The sequence below is a fragment of the Formica exsecta genome, unplaced genomic scaffold, assembly GCF_003651465.1.
Source record: "Formica exsecta isolate Colony F162 unplaced genomic scaffold, ASM365146v1 scaffold36, whole genome shotgun sequence".
NCBI classification, from domain to species: Eukaryota; Metazoa; Arthropoda; class Insecta; order Hymenoptera; family Formicidae; genus Formica; species Formica exsecta.
This window is the reverse complement of record NW_021850847.1, coordinates 340,327-361,317: the sequence shown is the minus strand read 5'-3', so window position 1 is coordinate 361,317 and position 20,991 is coordinate 340,327. Positions and strand designations below refer to the sequence as shown.

Genomic DNA, 20,991 nt, shown 5'->3' with positions numbered 1-20,991 from the left:
AAAATGTTATATAGTAAAAATAACATAAAATATAAAAAATATTTTTACACGTGAAAATTGTATTAATAAATTAATATTTCCAATTATTAATTATTTCTTATGAATAATAACCTCTTGTTATGAATAAATTATAAAAAACATTATAATAATTGAGATACCTGATTAGCGGATGCATTAGATTGATGAAAAAAATTCGTCCTTATCGATGTGAAAAGAAACCACGAGAAAAAATTATTCTGCCGCAGTTATATCGCAAGCCGACGGCAACGCCGATAGACGCTCGCGATTATCCTCAATCGACGGCTATCCGCATCGGTTCTCCGTCGCGAGCTCCCGCTCGAGGCCAGTACGGACCCAACGGGCCTACGCAAGAGGAACTCGAGGAGGAGAAGGAGGAGCCCGATCGTCTCAGTCTTCTTCTACCCCAGAGCAGATTCGATTGCGTCAACAAGCAAACCGGCTACTATGCTGACGAGGATCTCAACTGCGAGGTCTTCCATTATTGCCAAGACAACGCCAAGCACTCTTGGATCTGTCCTGAGGGTTTCACCTTCCACCAAGTTAGTAAAAACACATATGTCCTTCTTTATCTAATTTTTTACTAGTGTCTCGATATTTCTTGATATCTTATTAGATCACTGAAAAATATTGCGTCATTGATAAAATTACAATAGATGTACTCCTAGATACTTCAGATGGTAGAAAGTTATTAGTAATGCCTCTCATCGCAATTTGCTGTTATATTTATTTTATATACACTTGTCTTTTTTTAATGACACATACTGATAAATATCATTACAAGTTGTGATGCAAAATGCTCAAATGCTTATCTACACAACTTGTATCTTCTTGAATATCTAAACTTGTATCTAATTGATGGAACTAAAACATACCGATTGTATAGGTGCATTTAATCTGCATGCCACCCAGCGGCGACATCAGTTGTAAGAAGAGTTCGCAATATCATTTTGTCAATGAGTATCTATACAAGCCGCTGAATCTCCAAGAGGCCGAAAGCAAGCCCAATGTTACCCTGAGGTACAGCGAAAGGTATTACCCCTCTGATATTTACACGGATCAAAGAGAGGTCGGTGACTATCAGATCACTCCTACGGCTGCTCCCACGCGTCGTCCTGCCCCACAGGTATAATCATCGTCATTGAATTGTCATAATCATTCCGAAGCTCGTACTTAAACCCTAAGAACTGAAAGTTACAAGACCTATTTAAATTCCATATTTGTAGCCACATTTCTTTGACATGGAAGCGACAAAACCTTGACCCTTTTTTAGAAAAATTTAATATTTAATCATGTAAATTTTTTTATATTTGATATATTTTTAAAATTCATTATTCAGAGTATTCGCACCAAAACTAAGCATTTTACAAAAATCTTCCAGATACATTGAATTTTTTATAATTCCAAATTTTCAAGATTTTCCTGCGGGATTTCTGAATTGCACGCGATAAAAATTCGGATTCTTTTATTTCTATTTATTTATGCAAAAATACGAATATGTGATGTATTTACTCCTCTTAAAATCGACCGTACATTGACACGTTAACAATTAGGTCTTGTACAGGTCCTTGTAAGTCCGCAGTCTCAAAGTTTGAACAGCATTCCTACATCGGTTCGTCCACAGCCCACAGGAGTGCCGCAGTTTCGTCTCCCGGTGAACCAGGTATTCCACAGCCCCGAAGAAGTCAACATCCCCCTTCAGCATAGGCGACCGCAGCCGCAACAGCAGCAGCATCAAGTTCTCAGACGATATCCTCAAATTCAATCCGACGAGGAGGACTACGAATAGATTCTTATTGTTAGAAATCTTTAGCTCTCTATGAATTCAACTCATTCATTCGAATTTTTAGATTCTTCACGATTCTCTCATTAATCACCAACGATATTCGAAACACATCTCTCGAATCATCTGATATTTTTTTCAATTCCTTTCGCGCGAAATCGACTAAAGATCACGAAATTCAAGATACTATAGAATTTTTGAATTATTGGGCGGCGTTCAGCGGAGAAAACCGCTCAGTAGCAATCGAACGCGATTGGCTCTTACTTTTGAAACCAACAAATCAACATCGAGTGTTGACAAGACGATAACTGAGCGACATGCGCCATGCGCTGCCGCGTCCTGCGTGCAGGAGCCATTAGGGCGCGATTTCACTTAACGTTTGTCGACGTTGTCGGATGCGGTGATTGGCTATCAGATAGAGATTTCTTAGAATCTCGATAGAGATTCTAGAAATTCTCGATTCGATAGCCAATCACCGCATCCGACAACGACTGCGATCCGATACTTTCTGCCGATATTGAAAACCTATAGTTTACGCCACTATAAATTTTCAATACTGGCAGTAGATATCGGAACACAGCCAACGTTAGAGACTTGTAAAGAAAAAAAAAGCGAGAGAAACTGGTTGCAAGATAAAAAAACGCGTAAAAATTGATTTATTTAAAGTATCGTTAAATTAATGATAATACGCCGATAATCAGCACGTCTTCTTTCTAATTAACTGCTAATTAAAGCTAATTTAATTATTGTAAATAATAAACGATCAATAATAATTAAACGATACGCTAAGTTTGCTTGTATTCGTAGTATGTAATTGACTTTAAGAATTGATAAGTGAGAGGATAGCCAATAAAATGTTGTTGCGTTATTTTTAATCGCGTTCATGATTTGAAATAATTATGTATCGAGCGACCTCATAATTGTAATCGATTTCTATCCGCAAATTATTCCAAGAAACATCGTAAATGCTTAAAACCTAATCAAATTTATTTATTATAATTTTGGTATATATAAATTAATTTAACATGTATATATTAGAACTTGAGCGTTACTTTTTCACTCATAATTTTGATAAAACCAACCTTGCTATGAAGTACAAGCGTCTTGTTGCTATTGTGACAAACGTTTCACATATCTGTCGCCAATTTTGCTCCAGTTTTGACTTCCGCGCTCAAAGCGCTGATCAACACGGCTTCAGCGTTTCCGCAATTCTGCGTCTCCAATGCATGTTGTTTTGTTTCCTCTTGCAGTTATCCTGAGAATCCTTCGGCGATATCATTGCCTCCGAATCCTCGTCGTTTGCCGTGGATTTCTCGTTCAAATATATCTCCGCCACCTGCTGCGTAGTGTGCTTCTTGATCGTGGAGACGCAATTAGATTCTCGAAGACAAACTGCGTCATTCTCCCTACAGGTATTACAATTTTCTCCTCCTTCGCGAGCCTTCTCGTCTCTTCTCACCGTTTCGTCCTCCTCCAGATTGCCTTTCTCCTCATCGTCATATCTCGCAATCTTCTCCTCGTAGACGTTAGCGAGATCGTTTCGCGAAGATGTGGCCGTGTTGGAATCGTGGTTCTCTTGCGGCGTGAGTTTATTGTTGGGATAAGAGTTCACTCTGGAATTCCTATCCTTGAGGCAACTGCGCACAAAATAATTGTGGCTGCTGGCGCTCTGCGGGTACAACTTCTCCTCGATTCGACAGTTAATCACTACAGCCTCGGCGATTGGGATTGGTACCGTATACGTGAACGTCTTCTTGTCGGTCCTGTCCTCGAGTCGCCTAATGTTGATAGGTCCGTTGATCACCGGCACCGCGTTGCTCACCTCACTAGTGGTCTTTATTATAGGCGTGATATTGCCCATGGAATCCAGCCGGGAGTTGATCTGATCAACGTGGGAACACGGAAACGTCGCGGTGACCTTGCCGGGACTTTTCGGTTGCGTTCTCCTCGGCTGTTTCTGTCTCGGTCGTTGCTGATTGTTCTTCGTCGAGCAGCTTCGCGAGTCCGCTTCGACGACCGGCGTTTCGCGTGTCTCGCAGCCAAAATCCTCGGTATGATGGTGCCTGATGTGCCGGTTCAGGTTGTCCTTGCGTCTGAATGGCGTCTGGCAGTACTCACAGGAGAACGGCTTCTCGTCTAGAAAAAGTAAGCAATCTAAAAGATTCGGGAACCCTCATCGGCGTGTAAGAATATTCACATGATACTTAACGCACCTGAATGTACAGTTAAGTGTCGTCTCAATTCGCTCTTGGACAAAAAAACTTTGTTGCAATGAGCGCAAGAGAACGGCCTCTCTCTCTCGTGAGTCCGTTTGTGTCGTTTCAGCAGNNNNCAGGAATCGATCCTTGAAACTCTTGTTGCACTCGTCGCACATATGCGGTCGTTCGCCTATGATAGTAATAATCATTTACTCGTTATTTTTCTCATTTGCAGATTCTTTGGAAAATCAAACTTTTTGTCAATGTTTTACTGAGATTTTAAAAAATATATCTGCTAAAGTATAATTCGACGAGAAACAATATTTTCTCCACTTACTTGTATGCGTTCGCATGTGACGTTTCAGATTAGTTAATATGCGGAAAGATTTGTCACAGGACTTGCATTTATACGTTGCCGTCGTGTTGTGCACATTTAGATGATTCTTCAAATCATCTCGTTTGCTATATCGTTTGTTGCATTCAGGACATACAAACTGTTTCTCCTCTAAAATATTAGAATTGTAGTCACATAAATATATACAGAGTATGTATCATATATTTTCTTACAATTCTTTTAAAAAAATAGCTTATAATTTTTATAATAACTTTCCTAAGTTTATTTTAATTATTTAATATCGTTATACGAGGGCTGTCCATAAAGAAACCGAAAAAGCGCCCCAAACGCCGAACACAATCTCATTCAAACCACCATAAAACGTAAATTAAGAACAACAGCATCATGCTCATGGTGTGAGAGAGTTGCTAAAGAACTCCGCTACACAGTGCCATAATGGCAGATGACCCCATGCCATCGCATTCGGGCGTTCTTTTTCTTTTTAAGTTCGGTTTCTTTATGGACAGCCCTCATACATCACACAGAGAGATTAATTTCAAAGTATGCTTACTGCTGTGGGAAAACATGTGCCTGTTGAGTTTGTTTTGCTGGGGGAAAGCTTTTTCGCAGAGGTTGCACTTGTATGGTCTATGTCCTTTATGAACCCTTTCATGATACTCGAAGTGAGAGCGTTTGACAAAGCTCTTGTCACAGAAGGTACATTGATACGGCTTAACGCCTGTTACACAGGCGTCATGATAGCACTTGCCTTTCTTGTTACGAAAAATCTTACTGCATACATTACACTTATATTTTTCTGGGACGCCCGGTATTATTGTTATATGACTGCGATCACGGCACTTGATGTTCTTACTCTTCTCCAGGGTTTCTTCAAGCTTTTCTTCTGCCTGATTACACTGAAAAAACAGAAATATATGTTCCATCAGTTAGCGCAATAAGCAATCATCGTTTTCTCTCATCAACAATTGTTTTTCAATCTTAGCTTTTAATTTCTTATATGTGTAGTAATGAAAGTTAGTAATTTAAATTTAACAACCTTTTTATTAAATCAATATAATGATAAAGTTGAACATTATATATATAATGATAAATATATATAAATAAAAATTGTATTGGAATCTATGTTTCCTTACACAAGGATTTTGCAAACCCGCAGAATTGTGATCATCTCCATTTTTTAAATGGGAATGAATGTCCAATACTATGTCACGAGTTTCTATCTTGGGAATGTATAACGTGTTGGAATCATTATTGGTAATTGTATCATTTGTAGCAAACTTGTAGGCTCCATCTTTATCAAAAGTGACATTTTCATAATGAAGATCCGACGATCTGCGCTCGGTGGAAGTGGGGTCAAGATGACTCTCTTTAGACTTGGAATCCTTGTTGATGACTAGCTCTAATGGCAATACAATCTCCTCACTGGACGATTTGTGTGTATCATTTGAGTCTCCATTTGTGGAACATAGTTTTTCTGCAATACATTAAACTTATTACAAAAAGAAACGACTCAAAAGATCAGATTAGAAAAATCTGACAAAGACAAAATTCCAGGAAAACCTATATACCTAAATAATCTTGAATACCTTGAGCATGATGTTTGGCTTGACAAATTTTGCAACCATGCTCCTCATATAACAAGCACATTCGACATTTAGTGTGGCCGCAGCTATCCTTGACGAGTCTTGAGAAAGACGCGTTTGTAAGTTGTCCACAATTTGGACATTCTTCGCTCATTGTAAGGCATTTTCTGAATTCCTTGGGAAATATCATACCCTGTTTTCCGCATGCTATTCGATGGCTTGTATAATCCTTGGTTATATAAATCTAAAAAAAAAAACAAAGATATTTATTATACATCAAATTATTTAAGCATACTATAAAATGCAATAAAGAGATTCTAAAAATAGTAAACTACAATGGATGCATAATGATCTAGTCACATAACTATTCTTTAATAACTTGATAAAATCCATCCAAATCTTACTTACAAACTGCTCATTGATGTCAAAAGTATTACATTGAAATTACATTGTTTCATTTCTCTGATTATGTTCCTGAAAAAATTTTAGCAACAATTTACTTATTGCAAATATTGTGTATATTTCTGCATTATTTCCACCATCTGAGTGATTTTTTTAATTAACAATTAAATAAATAATAATTATCTTTAATACATAATATACATGTAATATTTTATATATAATAATTTATTTNNTTTATATATAATAATTTATTTATATTTGTATCTTTCTCATATTAATTACAGTCTAATCTTCCAAAAACTGCTTTTACTTTTACAGTTTTTAAAAAATTCCATAAAGTTATTCTACAATATCACATTTCTTCATCAGCTACAAAAAAGATAACATACGTATATATACAAACTTTTCAGCATTGCGTTTTCTGCACTTAGGGTGCAACGCGCAATGTGCAGCGTGCAGCTCGAGATGCAGGAAGCAGCCAATAGCCAATTGCGTTCCAAAATTCACTTTTTGCAGTAGAATAGAGATTTAATTAACCAATCAGGACAAAAGAAACAAAAAAAAAAAAATTCCTTTGTTCTGATTGGTCAATCAAACGATTCGAAATTATTGTAATGTTAAACGAAGCGTTTAATGCATCCGAATATTATGGGAAAATAAGAATATTGAAAATAAGAATTAACTCATTTATTTACATTTAAATAATTACTTTCTTGTCTAGCCTGCCTGAAAAGTCCCGTAACTTTGGTGACTGTAATACAATACTTCGCATACATCACCGCGCATGCGCCAAGAAACCGCGCGCTTATCTAACAAAATACTAATAATAAACAATGAAACTTATTCCTTCTTTTTTGGTCGAACAGGCGAATAACGGACTCCGATAGGAGAATATGCGGTCAAAAACAACAGGTATAAATTGATTTCAACAAATTGAAGTATTCTTCTTGAATTTTAGGATTAAAAATTCGAAAGTTTGGATCGACCAAAGGACACATGCGAGAAGCGGGAACCGGGAACAAAGACCACGTTTCAAGTTTCAACACGTTCATTTCAGCTCACGGAGTTGAACAACGACATCACCAACGACGTTATTTCGCAAAGGAGAAATCACGCGGCGCATCTACACAAAACGAGGTACGCTCGTTTATTTTATATATACTTTTATTTATCGTGGGAACACAAAGTCAAACAGCACACGTGTATAATGCAACTTCACCGAAGATAACTAATGCGTATATCAAATCGGAAATTGTGATGACATTTTTCGTTTAATGTTCGATATATATCGACTAGATTGTAAATAATTATTTTATTTTATATATACTGATATATTTGACGAGTTTTATTCTGAACTTACACATATACACATGTATAATATGTTTCATATCTATCGCATCTTTTATGTATATGAACATAACACATATCTTTTCAGGAATTGTTTCGTTTAAACGACGTTGCTGAAGCAGCCGATGCAAAATTACTTTGTCATTATGTCTACAAAGCCATCGGAAGAATTGCCCTCTTGTTCAAAGAAGGCAAATAATCAGAAGAAAAAAAGCTTAATGACAAATATTAATGAAGAACAGTAAGTTTGATTTCTTATCTCATCTATTTACTGTAAGCTTGATCTTTTCTCTTTTTATTTATCCTATTTTTTCTGTAAAGAATATATTGTTACCGAGCAACTTTTCTATGTAAAAATAATATCACGTGTATCTATTAATCGATTTGTTGCAAAATTAATATTACTAATTAAAAAACTTGATGCATTGACAGAAATGTACAAAGGAAAAAAAGGAAATATTTTGACAGTTAGGAACTGGCGTATTTTTAATTTTCTGCGTGCGGAATTTGCCTCACAGATTCATATGATTATGGCATTTGGTGATGGTAATTTATTATTTCTTTATCTAACACTTCTTTCTTAAAATCGTTATTTATGTTTCGCTACATTGAACTAGATGCAGCTTTGATTGTGACAAAGGACAGAATGGTATACGGCCTGGGTAATAATTGCAACAGTCGATTGGGAATTGGTGATGTTGCTAACACTCTCCGACCCATAAAAGTGGAAGCTCTGTGTGGAAAAAATATAAAGACCTTCTGCTGTAATAATTGTATGACATGTATCTTTGCGCTTACTGAGGAAGGAGAGGTACAATAAAAATGTATATTATAGTCAAAATATTTAATTTAATTTAATTTTAAAGAAACTCACAAATGATTATTAAGTATATATGATTTTTTAAATTCTTGAATTAAACTAACTAGTGAATGTATAATTTAACAAAAAAATGAGATTTACTATACATAATTTTCTAGACTTTATATGTTTACTGTGGTGAGAAAAACAAAATAGTTAACTTGTTAATTTTATATGTTTACTTTCATAATAATGTATGTTTTTAATATTTGTAACTTCAATGTATTTATATTTTACAAGGGATACTTTATTCATAATAAGATAAATAAGATATCAAAATCTATAAAATAGCACTATCTTTTGAAGGTATATTCATGGGGTTTTAATGGAGGTCATGGATTGGGACAAGGATTAGATGAACCTGGGATAGTGCGCACTCCCACTCGAGTGGTCACATTAAGCGAGGAACGTATTGTAGACATTGCATGTAGCAATGATCATTCCCTCGCTTTGACTGAGACTGGAAAAGTAAATGATAATCGAAATATAAGTGATATCGTGATCGTAATATAATGATAATCCCGATTTTTAAATCTAATTTTTTAAATTAACAATTGTTTAATTTAGATGTATACTTGGGGGAATAATAAATATTCGGCAACATTCTGTAATGGGCTCGTCAAGGATTTACCATGGCAGGTAAAATACGAAGAGAAGATTGTCCGTATCGCTTGCGGTTTATTTTTTAATGTGGCAATTACAGATAGTGGTAAAATCTGTAGTTGGGGCATAAATGATCATGGCCAGTTAGGGATAGACAAATGCCAGAAAGAGACAAATCCAGGTATAATGGTTTCACCGAAAGATATCACAATAGGTAATTAAATGTTTTTGTAGTCTTTTGTAAAAATGTCAAATGTATTGATGCAGGTGCCAACAACAATTACTGATTAATAATGTTTTTAATTAATTTAATGTTTAATTTTTCATTACCAGTTAAAATAGTCTGTGGATCCGCACACACATTGGCACTCACTAGAAGCGGAACGATCTATTCGTGGGGTAGAAACAATGTGGGACAACTAGGACGTGGCAGAAAAACGGAAAAGGAAGTGATGTCTACCTTGGTATCATCATTTTCCTATGTAATTGTCATGACAAATAAAACCAAAAAAATTTTAAGGACAAATATAGAAAAGATTAAAATATTTTTTATTAGTTGAAGGTATCTGGAATGGGAAAAGTGTTGGACATTGCTGCTCGGCACAACGGAAGTTTAGCTGTCGATGAAAATAGACGTGTCTATATATGGGGTCAATGCTTTAATGAGGAAATTACAATCCCAACTGTCACCACTTTTTCGAACATGTATGATGTATTCTCATATAATATACCATATATCATCCACAAACCGCTAAGTAATCCTACTCAAGAAAAATCAAATATATTGGAGTGCCTAGGAAAAGTGTTTGATGATCAGGTATGTCTCATCTTCTATCTCATATCTGTTCATTCTGCATGCAATATTTCTCCTCTATAAGATGAAAAACAATAAATCAAGGTTTTATAGGTAGTAAGAGATAATAAAGAAATAACTATACTTTGATTAATAAATATTATTTCAAAACCATTATAGCATATCTTGTTTTTGACTATTCGAGACAAATGTTTACATGTTAATATTTAATATATATAATGTCTAGTAGTTTCATTATGTCTTTCTCTCTTTTGATGCAGTCGACGAGCGATTTTACGATAAAAGTCCAAGGAAAACCTATCCATGTTCATAAAGCTATTTTAAATATTCGTTGTCAACATTTTAAAAACATGTTTCACTATAATTGGTTGGTACATGGACAAAGGTAAGCATTTATGAAAAAGCCAATTATATTTCTATTCAGATTTTTTTAAATTTATTTTATTGCTCATTAACACATATGTTTTTAATAGCATCATTAGCGATTCTGTTATACTCGTGCACGATCTATTCTCCTATAATGTATATAAAGCTTTTTTGAGATACTTATACACGGGTGTAATTGATCTGCCTCTAGAGGAAACGTTAGGTGAGTTTGAATTAAATAAGTTAAAAATTATACTCTTGGTAATAATTTACAACTAAAGTAACGTCTTGTTACAGATCTCATAAAATTAGCCGATTCATACGATGAGAAAAATCTAAAAAGAGATTGCATTCAGACGATAAAAAAAAGAATTACTCTAGCAAATGTAGTTTCCTTTTACTATAAGGCGATTGAATATAAGGCAAAGGTGACTATTACAATGTTTAGTAGAATCATTTCTCATCAAAATTTATCAAGTACAATCTAATATATGTGTGCATATATGTATATCACATGATTTTAGGAGGTGAAGGAATTCTGCTTCAAGTTTGCACAGGATCATATGATGGATGTGGAACAAGCGGAAAATTTCACTAGATTGGACGAGAATATAGAATCCGATGTTAAAACTGAAGTAGCCGACATATAATTAGAGAAGCCTATGTTTACAAGACTAATTCGTTAATTTTTATAAGATTTAGATTGACACAGAAATGTAATGAAATCTTTTTTTTTTTTTTCTTTGGATTAAGCCGAATTCGTTACAGTGACAAAAATATTTTATTTGCTTCGTTTATCGTTCCTAATTTACATAGTATAATTTACAATATATATGTGAATGTTACATACCTCGTTTCAATTGTTCAATTTTATTTATCTACTAGAATTTTTTTATAATATTCATATAACCCTAAAATTTAATTATCAGAGTTGTACAGCTATGATAAAACCACATAAGTTTATCTCAGATTGATATCTTTTCACATATACCTTTGCTAAATGTCTATATATTGTATATAACATACTTTATATGCTTCACACACAAGGTTAAAATTAGTAAAATTATAATTAGATGTGTATATAAGTTCCATTAAAACAGATTTTAGGTACATGGAGTTTGCTCTAGACATGTGTTTTTGGGGGTTATCTATAGGTTTGTTCTTTGTAACTGAACTGACTGCACTAGTTTGGAGTTTATCTTTCTCCTTTCAATGTGGAGACAAAAAGATAAACTAAACTAATGCAGCCAGTTCATCTGTAAACAACAGACCTTATATCGTCACGCATCTGCGCTGACAAAAGAAAGACGAGAGGTAAATTGATAATTTATATTATTATAAGATATATTACAATAGAGAAGACTTAATCGTGTGTATATTTAAAGCTTTTCTCGTTCTAATTGGTCAATTAGATGCTATTCTGTCATGTGAGCGGATTTTCGAACACAACCCTACGAGTGAGCAGGGCGCGCTTCGAACGCCATTCGTCTGTCGGTGCGCATGCGCGCTGCTTCAAACGCCATTCGTTCGTTGGCTCGCCGCGCAGCGGCGCAGCGCACATTCAGATTCAGACGTTCAGTGACGCGTGAACCTTCGCGCGGCAAGGGTGTTCGTTTCGGCGATCAAGATACGAGAGAGAAAGAAAGAAAGTGAATACCTCTTCGTGTTGTTGAGAAACCGACGAAAAGGCGCGCCTTGTCGTCGTCCCGACGACAATGTCGTTTTATTTTCGCGACTCGCCGAGATTCGCGGACCGACTGCGCGGCATGCCCGACGACGAGCTGCTGCGGGAGGTCAAGCAGAGGTTCAACGAGGACGACGAGGACGCGTTCTTGGAATCTGGCAGGCGCACCAGAGGTGACTCCTTCGATCGGCCTTTCCCGCATTTTCCGAGAGTGAGTAGAAAATTGATTCCAAACCGTTTTCCCTCTTCTCACGCGCGTGCGTGTTTGGAATCCACGATCGCGTTCGAATAATATTCTTCGCCAATGCCAAGGCGCTCTCGTCCACCCTTTTATTTTCCCCTTTTCTTTTTTTTTCTCGATCGAATGAAGCGAATCGAAATATTGTAACGCGTTTCATGCTTTTATTCTTATACTCTTCATGGTTAAACAAATATGTGTGTGTGTGTGTGTCCCCCCCCTCTTAAAAGAGGGGAATAGTTTTTAGAGTTAATATTTATATTAGAGCGAGATATAAACATTGATGCACACACACACACACAAGTACGTGAGAATGTTGTCGGTTACGTTTGCAATGCCGTGTTTGCGCGCGAGATTCGAATCGGAGCGACTTGGCGCGCGTGCCGAATTTTTTTATATATTATATTTATAGCACCGTCCTAAAATCGCTGCTACCGACCATCGTGTCTCGGTGGCAACGAGAGACGATCTTCGTCGCGCATCGCTTTTTCTCCCATTATTCTCGTCGTTGCGATATTTTCACATCATAAAAAGAGTACCCGCGATACTCTTGGATGTTTTCGCGAGCGGAGATACAGATCGCGTAAATGTGTCGTTATAAAAGAGGTAAATATCGATACGCGAAAATTAAGATACGTAATGGCGCTGTCATCGTGACAGATATATACATATACGCTCCAATATCTCGTCACTCGAAGGCACTTTCAGCGATGGTCGTTGTCTCTAGAGAAAGATCACTCGATTATTATCGGGACGATTAAAGAGCTCGCCTTTCTTTCTCTTTCTTACTATATGTGATGAGGAAAGAAACAAATTTCTGCTTTTATCGTGAATGTCACCGCGACGGAAATATACTGATTGTAGATACGCTTTTCAGACACTCCCTAACTTCAATATCCCGCGAAAGGACCTTTTATCGTCGTTCGTGAATAGATCTGAGATACGAAATAGCGTCCTATCAAACTGAACCCTCCGAGGGTAGGCCACCCCTATCGATCTCGGTTTGCCGAGAGAAACGACATATTTCTGACCCTTCCGCGTGTGTGCACGTGTACATTTCCCTTGATGCCGAGAGATGCATCGCGTTGCGTCAAAATTGTATTACAAAAATTGTAAGCATTATAAAAAACGGCTTTATATGCTACTTTCTCGAAAGTAGTTGATCGATTCGATTTCTCTTTTTTTATTTTTAAATATGTTTTTTATCTCGCTTTTCATATTTCTCGCCGCAATAATTCGCCGAAAACCGGCCGCTCGATCAAATTCTGTAAAAGAAACCCGGTGACGCGATCGATAACGTTCCGGGCAAAACGATCTTCGCGACACGAGGTATGCTAATTGGCGCTTTGACAATGCGGAACAGGTGATTCGGTTATATGTACGGTAATAGTCTATAGGAGAGAAAGAAAGAGAAAGAGAGAGAGAGAGAGAAATAAGTGTGCCTATTACGTAAAGGAAATTGTTGTATCGTCAGTATGTATGTATATATGCTTCGAGTAACTCTCTTCTCGTCGCGTCATCTCCCCTTTAAGTCTTTCTCTTATCCTATCCCGGAAGGAAGTATATTACGCTCGACACGAATGATTCATCTAATATTTGAAGATGCGCAAAGTATTTACATATAAAAAAATTTTCGAAAATTCCTCGAGACGAATTGTAAAATATGGGAAGAATATGTATTCTTTAATTTCTCTCTCGTGTATCTTTAAAAACGGCAAAGGTATTTTAGATTCAAACGTTAGAAATGATTCGACATGAAATTTCTTATCGTTGAAAATATTGCAGAATAAAGAGATGAATTCACAATGATAAAGAAAAAATATAGAATAAAATATTAGTTTTTTTCGGCGAGGACTCTTGTCTTGTGTTTAGGCCGTCGTAGCCGGCATTTCAGAGAAAACGTTTTCTTCTCGGCACGTCGAAAGTTTCGTTGTTGCGAGGCCGTGCCCGCAGTTAAGCCGCCCGGCGATATTCCGCCGGGAGAATTTCCGCGCGGCGTACAAGTTAAGCGAAACTTCTTGCTTTCGTTATCGGGGAGAGAGTACAGTAACCCGGTGACACGGGGGAAATCCTGCGTGGCAGGCTGCCGTCGCGAATTCCAGGCGGAGGCATAAAACCACCCTGTTTCTTGTGAGCTATTGTCAAAAAAAATTTTTTTTTTTTTTTTTTTTTTTTTTTTTTTTCGGTAAGGTCGAATCTAAAAGTTGTAAGAAACATGGTTTTCATGATCTTACGGCCTGCAATAAAGTGCGTCGTCGCGGATCTACGCACAGCTGTATGTACGGTTGGCAATAGAGAGTTGTATTTACACACGTTAGCGTTATTTATACACGTTTAACGTATTAAACTTTGCCTTTGTTACACAACGTGTCTTGCATAACAAAAGAGTAACGATTGTCACTCGCTCTTTCAAACAGTTTAGCTTCACAATTCGATAATTCGTAATAAGACTATCATCTCATAGAAATGGCTTAAGGTTATATATGTGTCATATTTCAAAAGTAATGGAAAAATTATGAAAAAATACATATCCTTCCATATTGCGTTTAAAAATGACAGTAAAAATTTCACGTTGATTTGCAACGTGGATTAAAAGTTATTTCAACGACAAATAGAAATTTTTATACATATTATAGATACGCTCTTATTCATTACATTGTTGATATTTTATATTCAATATGGACATTGCAATCATTGCAATTTTGCTATTTTATTAGTGATATGGTCTAAAAGAAAAATATTGCCATTCCAATCGCGATGTGTATAGTTTCGCATTTATTTATCTAAAATTTCGTTTCTGTCATAAACATTTGGAAAGAAGACCATTGTATACAAACAATCGTTTCGACGAGAATCGCTCGATTTTGCAGTACTCGGTACTCGGCTAGAGATTCGATTTCTTAATGGATGAAGACGAAGCATTAAGCGAATTTCACGCTACGGCTACGTGCTTCTCCCCCTTCTCTCCTCCGAATGAATGGTCTTTCGTGGCGGACTCGTGCCACCTCCTCGCGGCTCGTGCTCTCCTGATACCGCTATCGATCACCGTAGATCATCGATCGTCATTATCGATGATCTCGCGAACGATCTCAGCGAACGAGCTCAGCGCGCGACGCCTTTCGAGATACGGACGTTCGACGTATATCCGGTGGTCTTTTAAAAAATGAAAACCGCCGTTTATTATGCGATCGCGATACGTTATGTCATTTTTTCGCGATTGATATACAACATGAACGCCATTTAGGGTCACGTAGTGAATCTGTGAGTCGCGCCGCGTCATTTTCGCCGAACTCGTTATCCCGTGCATAACATTGCGATTCATTCATCGCTATATATTTCGCTCTCTAGTCTCTTTTCCTTAATCGGACGTCTATTTTTCTCTGAAAGATATCGAACTCTGCTCGATATTTTCGCGTTACTCGCAACGCGTCTTACGCGGAATATTCAAGTGCAAAAAAAAAAAAGTCCCTTCTGTCTAAAAATGTAGGTCACGTCTTTCCTTCCCTCCCTGCCTCTCTCTTTCGATTGTTCGAGAAGGATCTGTTCGTTTCACCAGCTTATCTATCTACCGGCATTCATATTTCTCCTATGTTTTTCGGAATAAAGAAAATTCGTATTGACGCTTCGATAAGAACACGAGACGAACAATATGCAACAATTAAAAAACGAACGAACCCGTTCTCGTCGTCGGATTTATAGCGTTTTCTCGATAGATAGAGTGTGAGAGAGTGAGAGAGAGAGAGAGATTAAACGCGAGAAGATTCTAGCAAATTCTCGCGACCGCCTCCGCTCGCTGTGGCGATCACGTGGTCACGCGACCCACACGTAATCGCGCATTTAAGTTGCCCGCCACAGCCCGCGCCTAACGTCAGTCTCGCTGTCGTCCGCGTCCGCGACGGTTCGTTTGTGCGCGCGCGCTAAAACGCAACACGTGCGTCGTACGCATGTTTTTCTTCCTCGCGAGAGAAAAAGAGAAACAAGTTGACCTTGAAAAAGTACACCAGTGACGGCGAGTGAGGAAGAGACGCAACGAAGTGTATAGTGGCTCGTCGCTTATGTAATCGCGACCGGAGGCAGAAGCGCGCGAGGAGGAAACGAGGAAAAGTCAAAAGAGAGAGAGAGAGAGAGAGAAAGAAAAGAACGACTCGTGAGTGTCATTGCGAGCAAGAGAGAGAGAGAGAGAGCGTGTGTTGTGTGATGTATGTATGTGTGTGTGTGTGAGAGAGAGAGAGAGATCTATAGATCGCGAGATTTCGAGAAGAATCTCGCGAGAGCTTTTTTCTCGACGTCTTTCAATCGCGCTTTCGAGAGTCGCGCGTGCACACTCGTACGGTAAGAGTTGCGAAATTTATACCCCGATATCCGGAGAAAAAGAAAGGAAAGAAAAAAAATTAGCTGTTATACACTGAGAGAGAGAGAGAGAGAGAGAGAGTTCGTGTCGCGTATCCAAAAACGGACGCGGGCTCAAAAACAGGTCCAGAAAATGGACTCGCCTGTCATCGTGGACGCAGCATCCAAATTCGGACGAGAGATCGATCTGGACCGCTCGTTCCCCGTAAGTGACGTTACATCCACTTTTTTTTTTTCTCTTATTTTCTTTCTCGCGCGATCGGGAACGACGAGAGAAGACGAGGAAGCGTGACGCGGATTCGTGCCTCGGTACATCTTTATTCCGAGAATACATAACCTCCTCGCGAAGCTGACATTCGAGTTTTTTCGTTGAGAAAAATTTCGTTCGATAACCGGTTAATCGCTGGCAAGTAGAAAAAATATTTCGCTACGTGTAGTTGATGACGCGCCACGAACGATTAACTCGGCATCGCCACTCAAATCCGTCACTCATCCCGATTATAAAATGATATCGATCGTCTCCTTTCTGGGAAGACAATCCGGACCTTTTGGAATCGGAGACGCGCACGAGATATTTCCATACGTTTTGCGTTTTATTCCGCTCTCGCTAACGTCCTCCTGCTCCTCCCGTCGAGGATTATATGTATGTCTCTCACCCCCCTCTCTCTCTCTCGCTCTCTCGCTCTCTTTCTCTCTCTGCCTGCTCCTCGCATTCCGCAACGAGATCGCGTGGAAATCAGAAATAGCATTTACGTGGAACTCGCCGTATTTTTCACGGTGATAAAACGCGCAGTTCGAAAAAAATGAAGATATTACTGCGGCTCGATTTTTTATTCTTCGAGAGAGGCTCGGAAAAGTTTAGATTATTGTCTTATCGAGATACCACCGTCGTAATAATTATCTGGATAAATTAACAATTAACATATATCGAACATTATGAAATCACGCGCATATGGGAGAAAAAAAAAAAAGACCGACACGAGGAATTATCGCGAATAATCGCGCGCCCGCGACCGACCGCCAAAAGTACCGAGTGACCGTGACGTCACGAACCCATTTGGACGCTTCGTAATTATTATCGCGATCGATAACCGCTATACGCGATACGACATACGACGTATGTTACGTTGCGAGAGGTGCGGCAATTTCATGACGTCATTTTGGCGCGTTATCGAATATATACGGTACCCTATGGAGAGGCTCGATCGCGCTCCAGATCGCGATTTCGTGCATTTCGAGGAAACGAACAGGGGGATTACTTTATACGTGGCAACGTTCTTCCGCACGTTGAGGATGACGTTTATGCCGCGGCGGTTCTGGAACGCGTGACGAACGGCTCGCGTGGGCGTATTTGCGCGTGCTCCAACGAGACGAAGACGGGAATAAGGAGGGAACGGGACCGAGCACAATCCTCGTCCTCGTCGTCGTCGTTGTCGTCGTCGTCGTCGTCGTCGTCGTCGTCGTTCCCCCACCTTCCCCTCTTCTCCCCCTCTTCTTTCACGTATGAAATCATCCGGTGCAAATAGTTTTTCCAGAAAAAAAAAAAAAAGATTTTTTTTTTTCTTTTAATCTCGAACATTCTTCGACATTTCCGAGAGTCTCATTTACTTGGGTGCGTGTATATGTATATATGTTGCGTGACATTTGTCAATATTCAAATTTGCAGATTGACGATATAACGCGAATTTCTTGATATGATTTCTTGATATTCGCGACTCTATATTTTGCCGATAATATATTATATTTCTGATTTTATTCATTTAACGCGCTCATTACAGAGCACAAATATATAGAAATCTGTAGGAAATTTATAGCAATTATATTACTGGTAAAAAATGGAAAGCTCGCGAATAAAAATTTCACAATTCTATAAAATTTATTCCTCTGGGAAAAAATAAAAGATGCGGGAAAAAAAAAATACTTATATAAAACATTAATGTCCATTCGTAAATGTCATTACGATTATTTTGATTAATAAGAATGTTTTCTCGAAAATTATAAAAATATCTTTTCCCGATTTTATTATGAGAGAGTTTCTTGCAACGATTTTTATTATGTACATATATGATGAATGAATGAATGAATGAAACGGTAATTTTTGTTCACATTGACAAAGTGTAACATATTTTATGCGTGTCTCGTTTATCGTCGTGTCGCGCACTTTCTCCTTCAATGTTATTTTGAAAATCTAGATTAGGGAGAGAAGAGTTTTTGAAATATATTGTAGCTTCGAATAAAGATATGAATCTTTAGCTTGTCAAACGGAGCAACGATGAATAAAATTTTCAGACCTACGCAGAATTAAAATCTGAAAAATCACTAAATAGCGTTATTTATGTATTGTAAAGTCACAAATTTCCGCAGGTGACAGATGAAAAGAGTCAACGCGGCAACGGCGGTGCGTTTGTGAATTTTGTGAGCGCTGGCCAGGGAGCCCGGCAACGTCGTGCCGAAAATAGGAAAATCCGATTATCGGGCGTAGGTGCGCGTATATAAAGCGCACGTTTCCCGTTCTCTTCTCTACCTACTCTATTTTTTTCTCACGACTGTGACTTTCTTATAATGTCCATCCGCCGTTCCGCTAAGTGGAACGACGACGTGACCTCAATTCGTCGCAGAAGGAGGAGAAGGTGGAGGATTCGTCACCTCGTGCCCGATTACGCGCAATTTCCCCTTGGCAAATTCGCCCTTGTTCGCGCTTGCTTGCTAGACGGATCGAAGAATACGATTGAATGTCACGCGTAATTACCGTCATTAATGCTCAGTGCGTCTGAATGTAGTGAAAGCTGGGGTACACGTGATGTCCGGCAGTTGTACGTGTCAAGCTGAGTGTGATAATATATAAACTACGAAAATATTTATTTTTACACGCTTTATACTGTCCTCTTTTTTTTATATATTAAAAAAATTTATATAATTTTTGTGAAACATTTGTTTACTTTCTAGTATTGCTTTATACCAGTAATTATACGTCAATACTAACTTTACACGATCTTTATTCTTGCAGGGTTTCCCGTTCGACGACGAGGCCGACGTCTTTGATCGTCCGCGAGGCGACAGCATCCGCGCGCACCTGGACAATCTCGCGGCGCGCCATCCCGACCTCGCCGAGCATTTACGCGGTCCGCCCTGGCCGTTCGGCGGTTCTCTTTTACGCGACCGTCGCCATCGACGCCGCGGCTCGGGTGGTAGCAGCAACGACGGACAACATCAGCAACCGAGTCAGCAGCATCAAGTGGACGAGGACGCGCGTAGCCAAGCGAGCGGTAGCAGTGCCGCGAGTGGAGCGAGCGCCGTCAGCTCGCACAGCGGCGGCGAAGCGGACCTGACGTCGTCATCCGCGATACCGCAATACGGTCTGCGCAACACGGTGGACATAGGCCAGCAGCAGCGGCGCCGCAATATGGAAATAAGTCCGGAGACGAGCGAGCGCGGTCAGCGTTCGATGTCGGCGCCGCCGGAAAATCGGCAGCAACAACAACAACATGGCCAAGATCAGCAGCAACAACCGCTACCCAGCCAAGGACAGAGATTCGTGTCCCGAGTAGACATCACACCGCAGCACAATCAACAGCAGCGCGCCCAGTCGCCCAGCAAACCATCGAGCAACGTTCGGCACATTCCCATATTCGTGGAGGGCCGCGACGAACCTGTGATGTCGAAGTTTGCGACCGACGATATACCGCCGTCCGCGTTGCCTCATCATCACCAGCGGCAACCGTCGCCGCCGCACTTTCACAGACCATCACACTTTAATGAACACTTTGGCAGACAACAGTGGCCGCCGTCGCATTTTCAAAACACATTTTACGATCCGGACTTTGAGCAACCGCAAATGCGAAAGCATCAGCAACAATATCAACAATCCCATCAGCAGCAGCCGCAATATCAGCAACAGCAACCGCAGCACCATCAACAGCAGCCGCAGCCGCAGCACCATCAACCACAGCCGCAGCACCATCAACAGCAGCCACAGCCGCAGCACCATCAACAGCAGCAGCAGGCTCAACAGCCACAACATCAGCAGCAACAACAACAGCAAGAAATACCGAAGCCTAAACCGCCGGTCCCAAAGGATCCTCTGGAGAAAGTCGCCCAGGTACAGAAAGAAGTGGATAATCTAGCAGAGCAGGTGCGACGTTACGTCGGCGGCTCTCGGCAAGACAAGGAGTACATTTACCTGGATGAGATGCTGACGCGCGAACTACTCAAGCTGGATGACATCGAGACGGAAGGCCGGGAAAATGTGCGGCAGGCACGTAAGAACACCATTAAAAGCATACAGGACACTATCAGCTTCCTGGAAACGAAAGCACCATTCGCCGGCCAGCAGGAGCAACAATCCGTTATGCAAGAGGGAGAAGAGTGCTCCGAGGAAAAGGATCAGCAGG

General features: G+C 39.3%; 3 protein-coding genes and 2 long non-coding RNA genes across 6 annotated transcripts in view; 3 read left to right on the top strand and 2 right to left on the bottom strand.

Annotated features, from left to right (window-relative positions):
* Window positions 1-165: 165 nt before the first annotated feature.
* LOC115238775 lies at window positions 166-2,673 on the top strand. Of its 2 annotated transcripts, none has more exons than XM_029812841.1 (3): window positions 166-560; window positions 905-1,144; window positions 1,643-2,673. In XM_029812841.1, exons 1-3 carry the CDS (start codon window positions 183-185, stop codon window positions 1,805-1,807), a joined length of 783 nt encoding a protein of 260 aa, XP_029668701.1. In that variant the 5' UTR covers window positions 166-182; the 3' UTR covers window positions 1,808-2,673. The 2 variants fall into 2 exon arrangements, with proteins under 2 accessions (XP_029668701.1, XP_029668700.1); XM_029812840.1 differs by having other exon boundaries at window positions 1,583-2,673.
* A 139-nt stretch (window positions 2,674-2,812) lies between these two features.
* LOC115238774 (zinc finger protein 37-like) lies at window positions 2,813-6,738 on the bottom strand. Its single transcript, XM_029812839.1, is given in 9 exon segments — window positions 2,813-3,937; window positions 4,015-4,138; window positions 4,140-4,189; window positions 4,337-4,504; window positions 4,905-5,250; window positions 5,488-5,828; window positions 5,923-6,181; window positions 6,346-6,411; window positions 6,622-6,738. Coding segments are annotated over 7 exon segments (2,187 nt in total). The 5' UTR covers window positions 6,128-6,181; window positions 6,346-6,411; window positions 6,622-6,738; the 3' UTR covers window positions 2,813-2,984.
* Window positions 3,895-8,157, top strand: LOC115238777. Its single transcript, XR_003884544.1, has 4 exons — window positions 3,895-3,946; window positions 7,298-7,476; window positions 7,775-7,927; window positions 8,119-8,157. It is a non-coding gene; the product is annotated as an uncharacterized LOC115238777 (long non-coding RNA).
* Window positions 8,158-8,192: 35 nt separating this feature from the next.
* The window catches only part of LOC115238823, a 16,609-nt gene continuing 3,810 nt past the window's right edge, over window positions 8,193-20,991 (top strand). The window contains exons 1-11 of the mRNA XM_029812926.1: window positions 8,193-8,497; window positions 8,852-9,013; window positions 9,113-9,362; window positions 9,482-9,630; window positions 9,705-9,965; window positions 10,223-10,347; window positions 10,436-10,551; window positions 10,626-10,756; window positions 10,853-10,963; window positions 12,017-12,223; window positions 19,608-20,991. Of these exons, the coding sequence (XP_029668786.1) occupies window positions 8,282-8,497; window positions 8,852-9,013; window positions 9,113-9,362; window positions 9,482-9,630; window positions 9,705-9,965; window positions 10,223-10,347; window positions 10,436-10,551; window positions 10,626-10,756; window positions 10,853-10,963; window positions 12,017-12,223; window positions 19,608-20,991 (3,112 nt within the window). The 5' untranslated portion in view covers window positions 8,193-8,281. The remainder of the gene's footprint in view (window positions 8,498-8,851; window positions 9,014-9,112; window positions 9,363-9,481; window positions 9,631-9,704; window positions 9,966-10,222; window positions 10,348-10,435; window positions 10,552-10,625; window positions 10,757-10,852; window positions 10,964-12,016; window positions 12,224-19,607) is intronic.
* Window positions 11,041-12,043, bottom strand: LOC115238776. Its single transcript, XR_003884543.1, has 2 exons — window positions 11,320-12,043; window positions 11,041-11,239 (listed from the first exon to the last, which is right to left on the bottom strand). It is a non-coding gene; the product is annotated as an uncharacterized LOC115238776 (long non-coding RNA).

Bases quoted from the DNA above. Each gene is read 5' to 3' on its own strand.
- LOC115238775 (XM_029812840.1), top strand. From the start codon at position 183: ATGAAAAAAATTCGTCCTTATCGATGTGAAAAGAAACCACGAGAAAAA. The intron at 561-904 runs GTTAGTAAAAAC...CCGATTGTATAG, and splicing joins AGGGTTTCACCTTCCACCAA to GTGCATTTAATCTGCATGCC. The intron at 1,145-1,582 runs GTATAATCATCG...GGTCTTGTACAG, and splicing joins CGCGTCGTCCTGCCCCACAG to GTCCTTGTAAGTCCGCAGTC.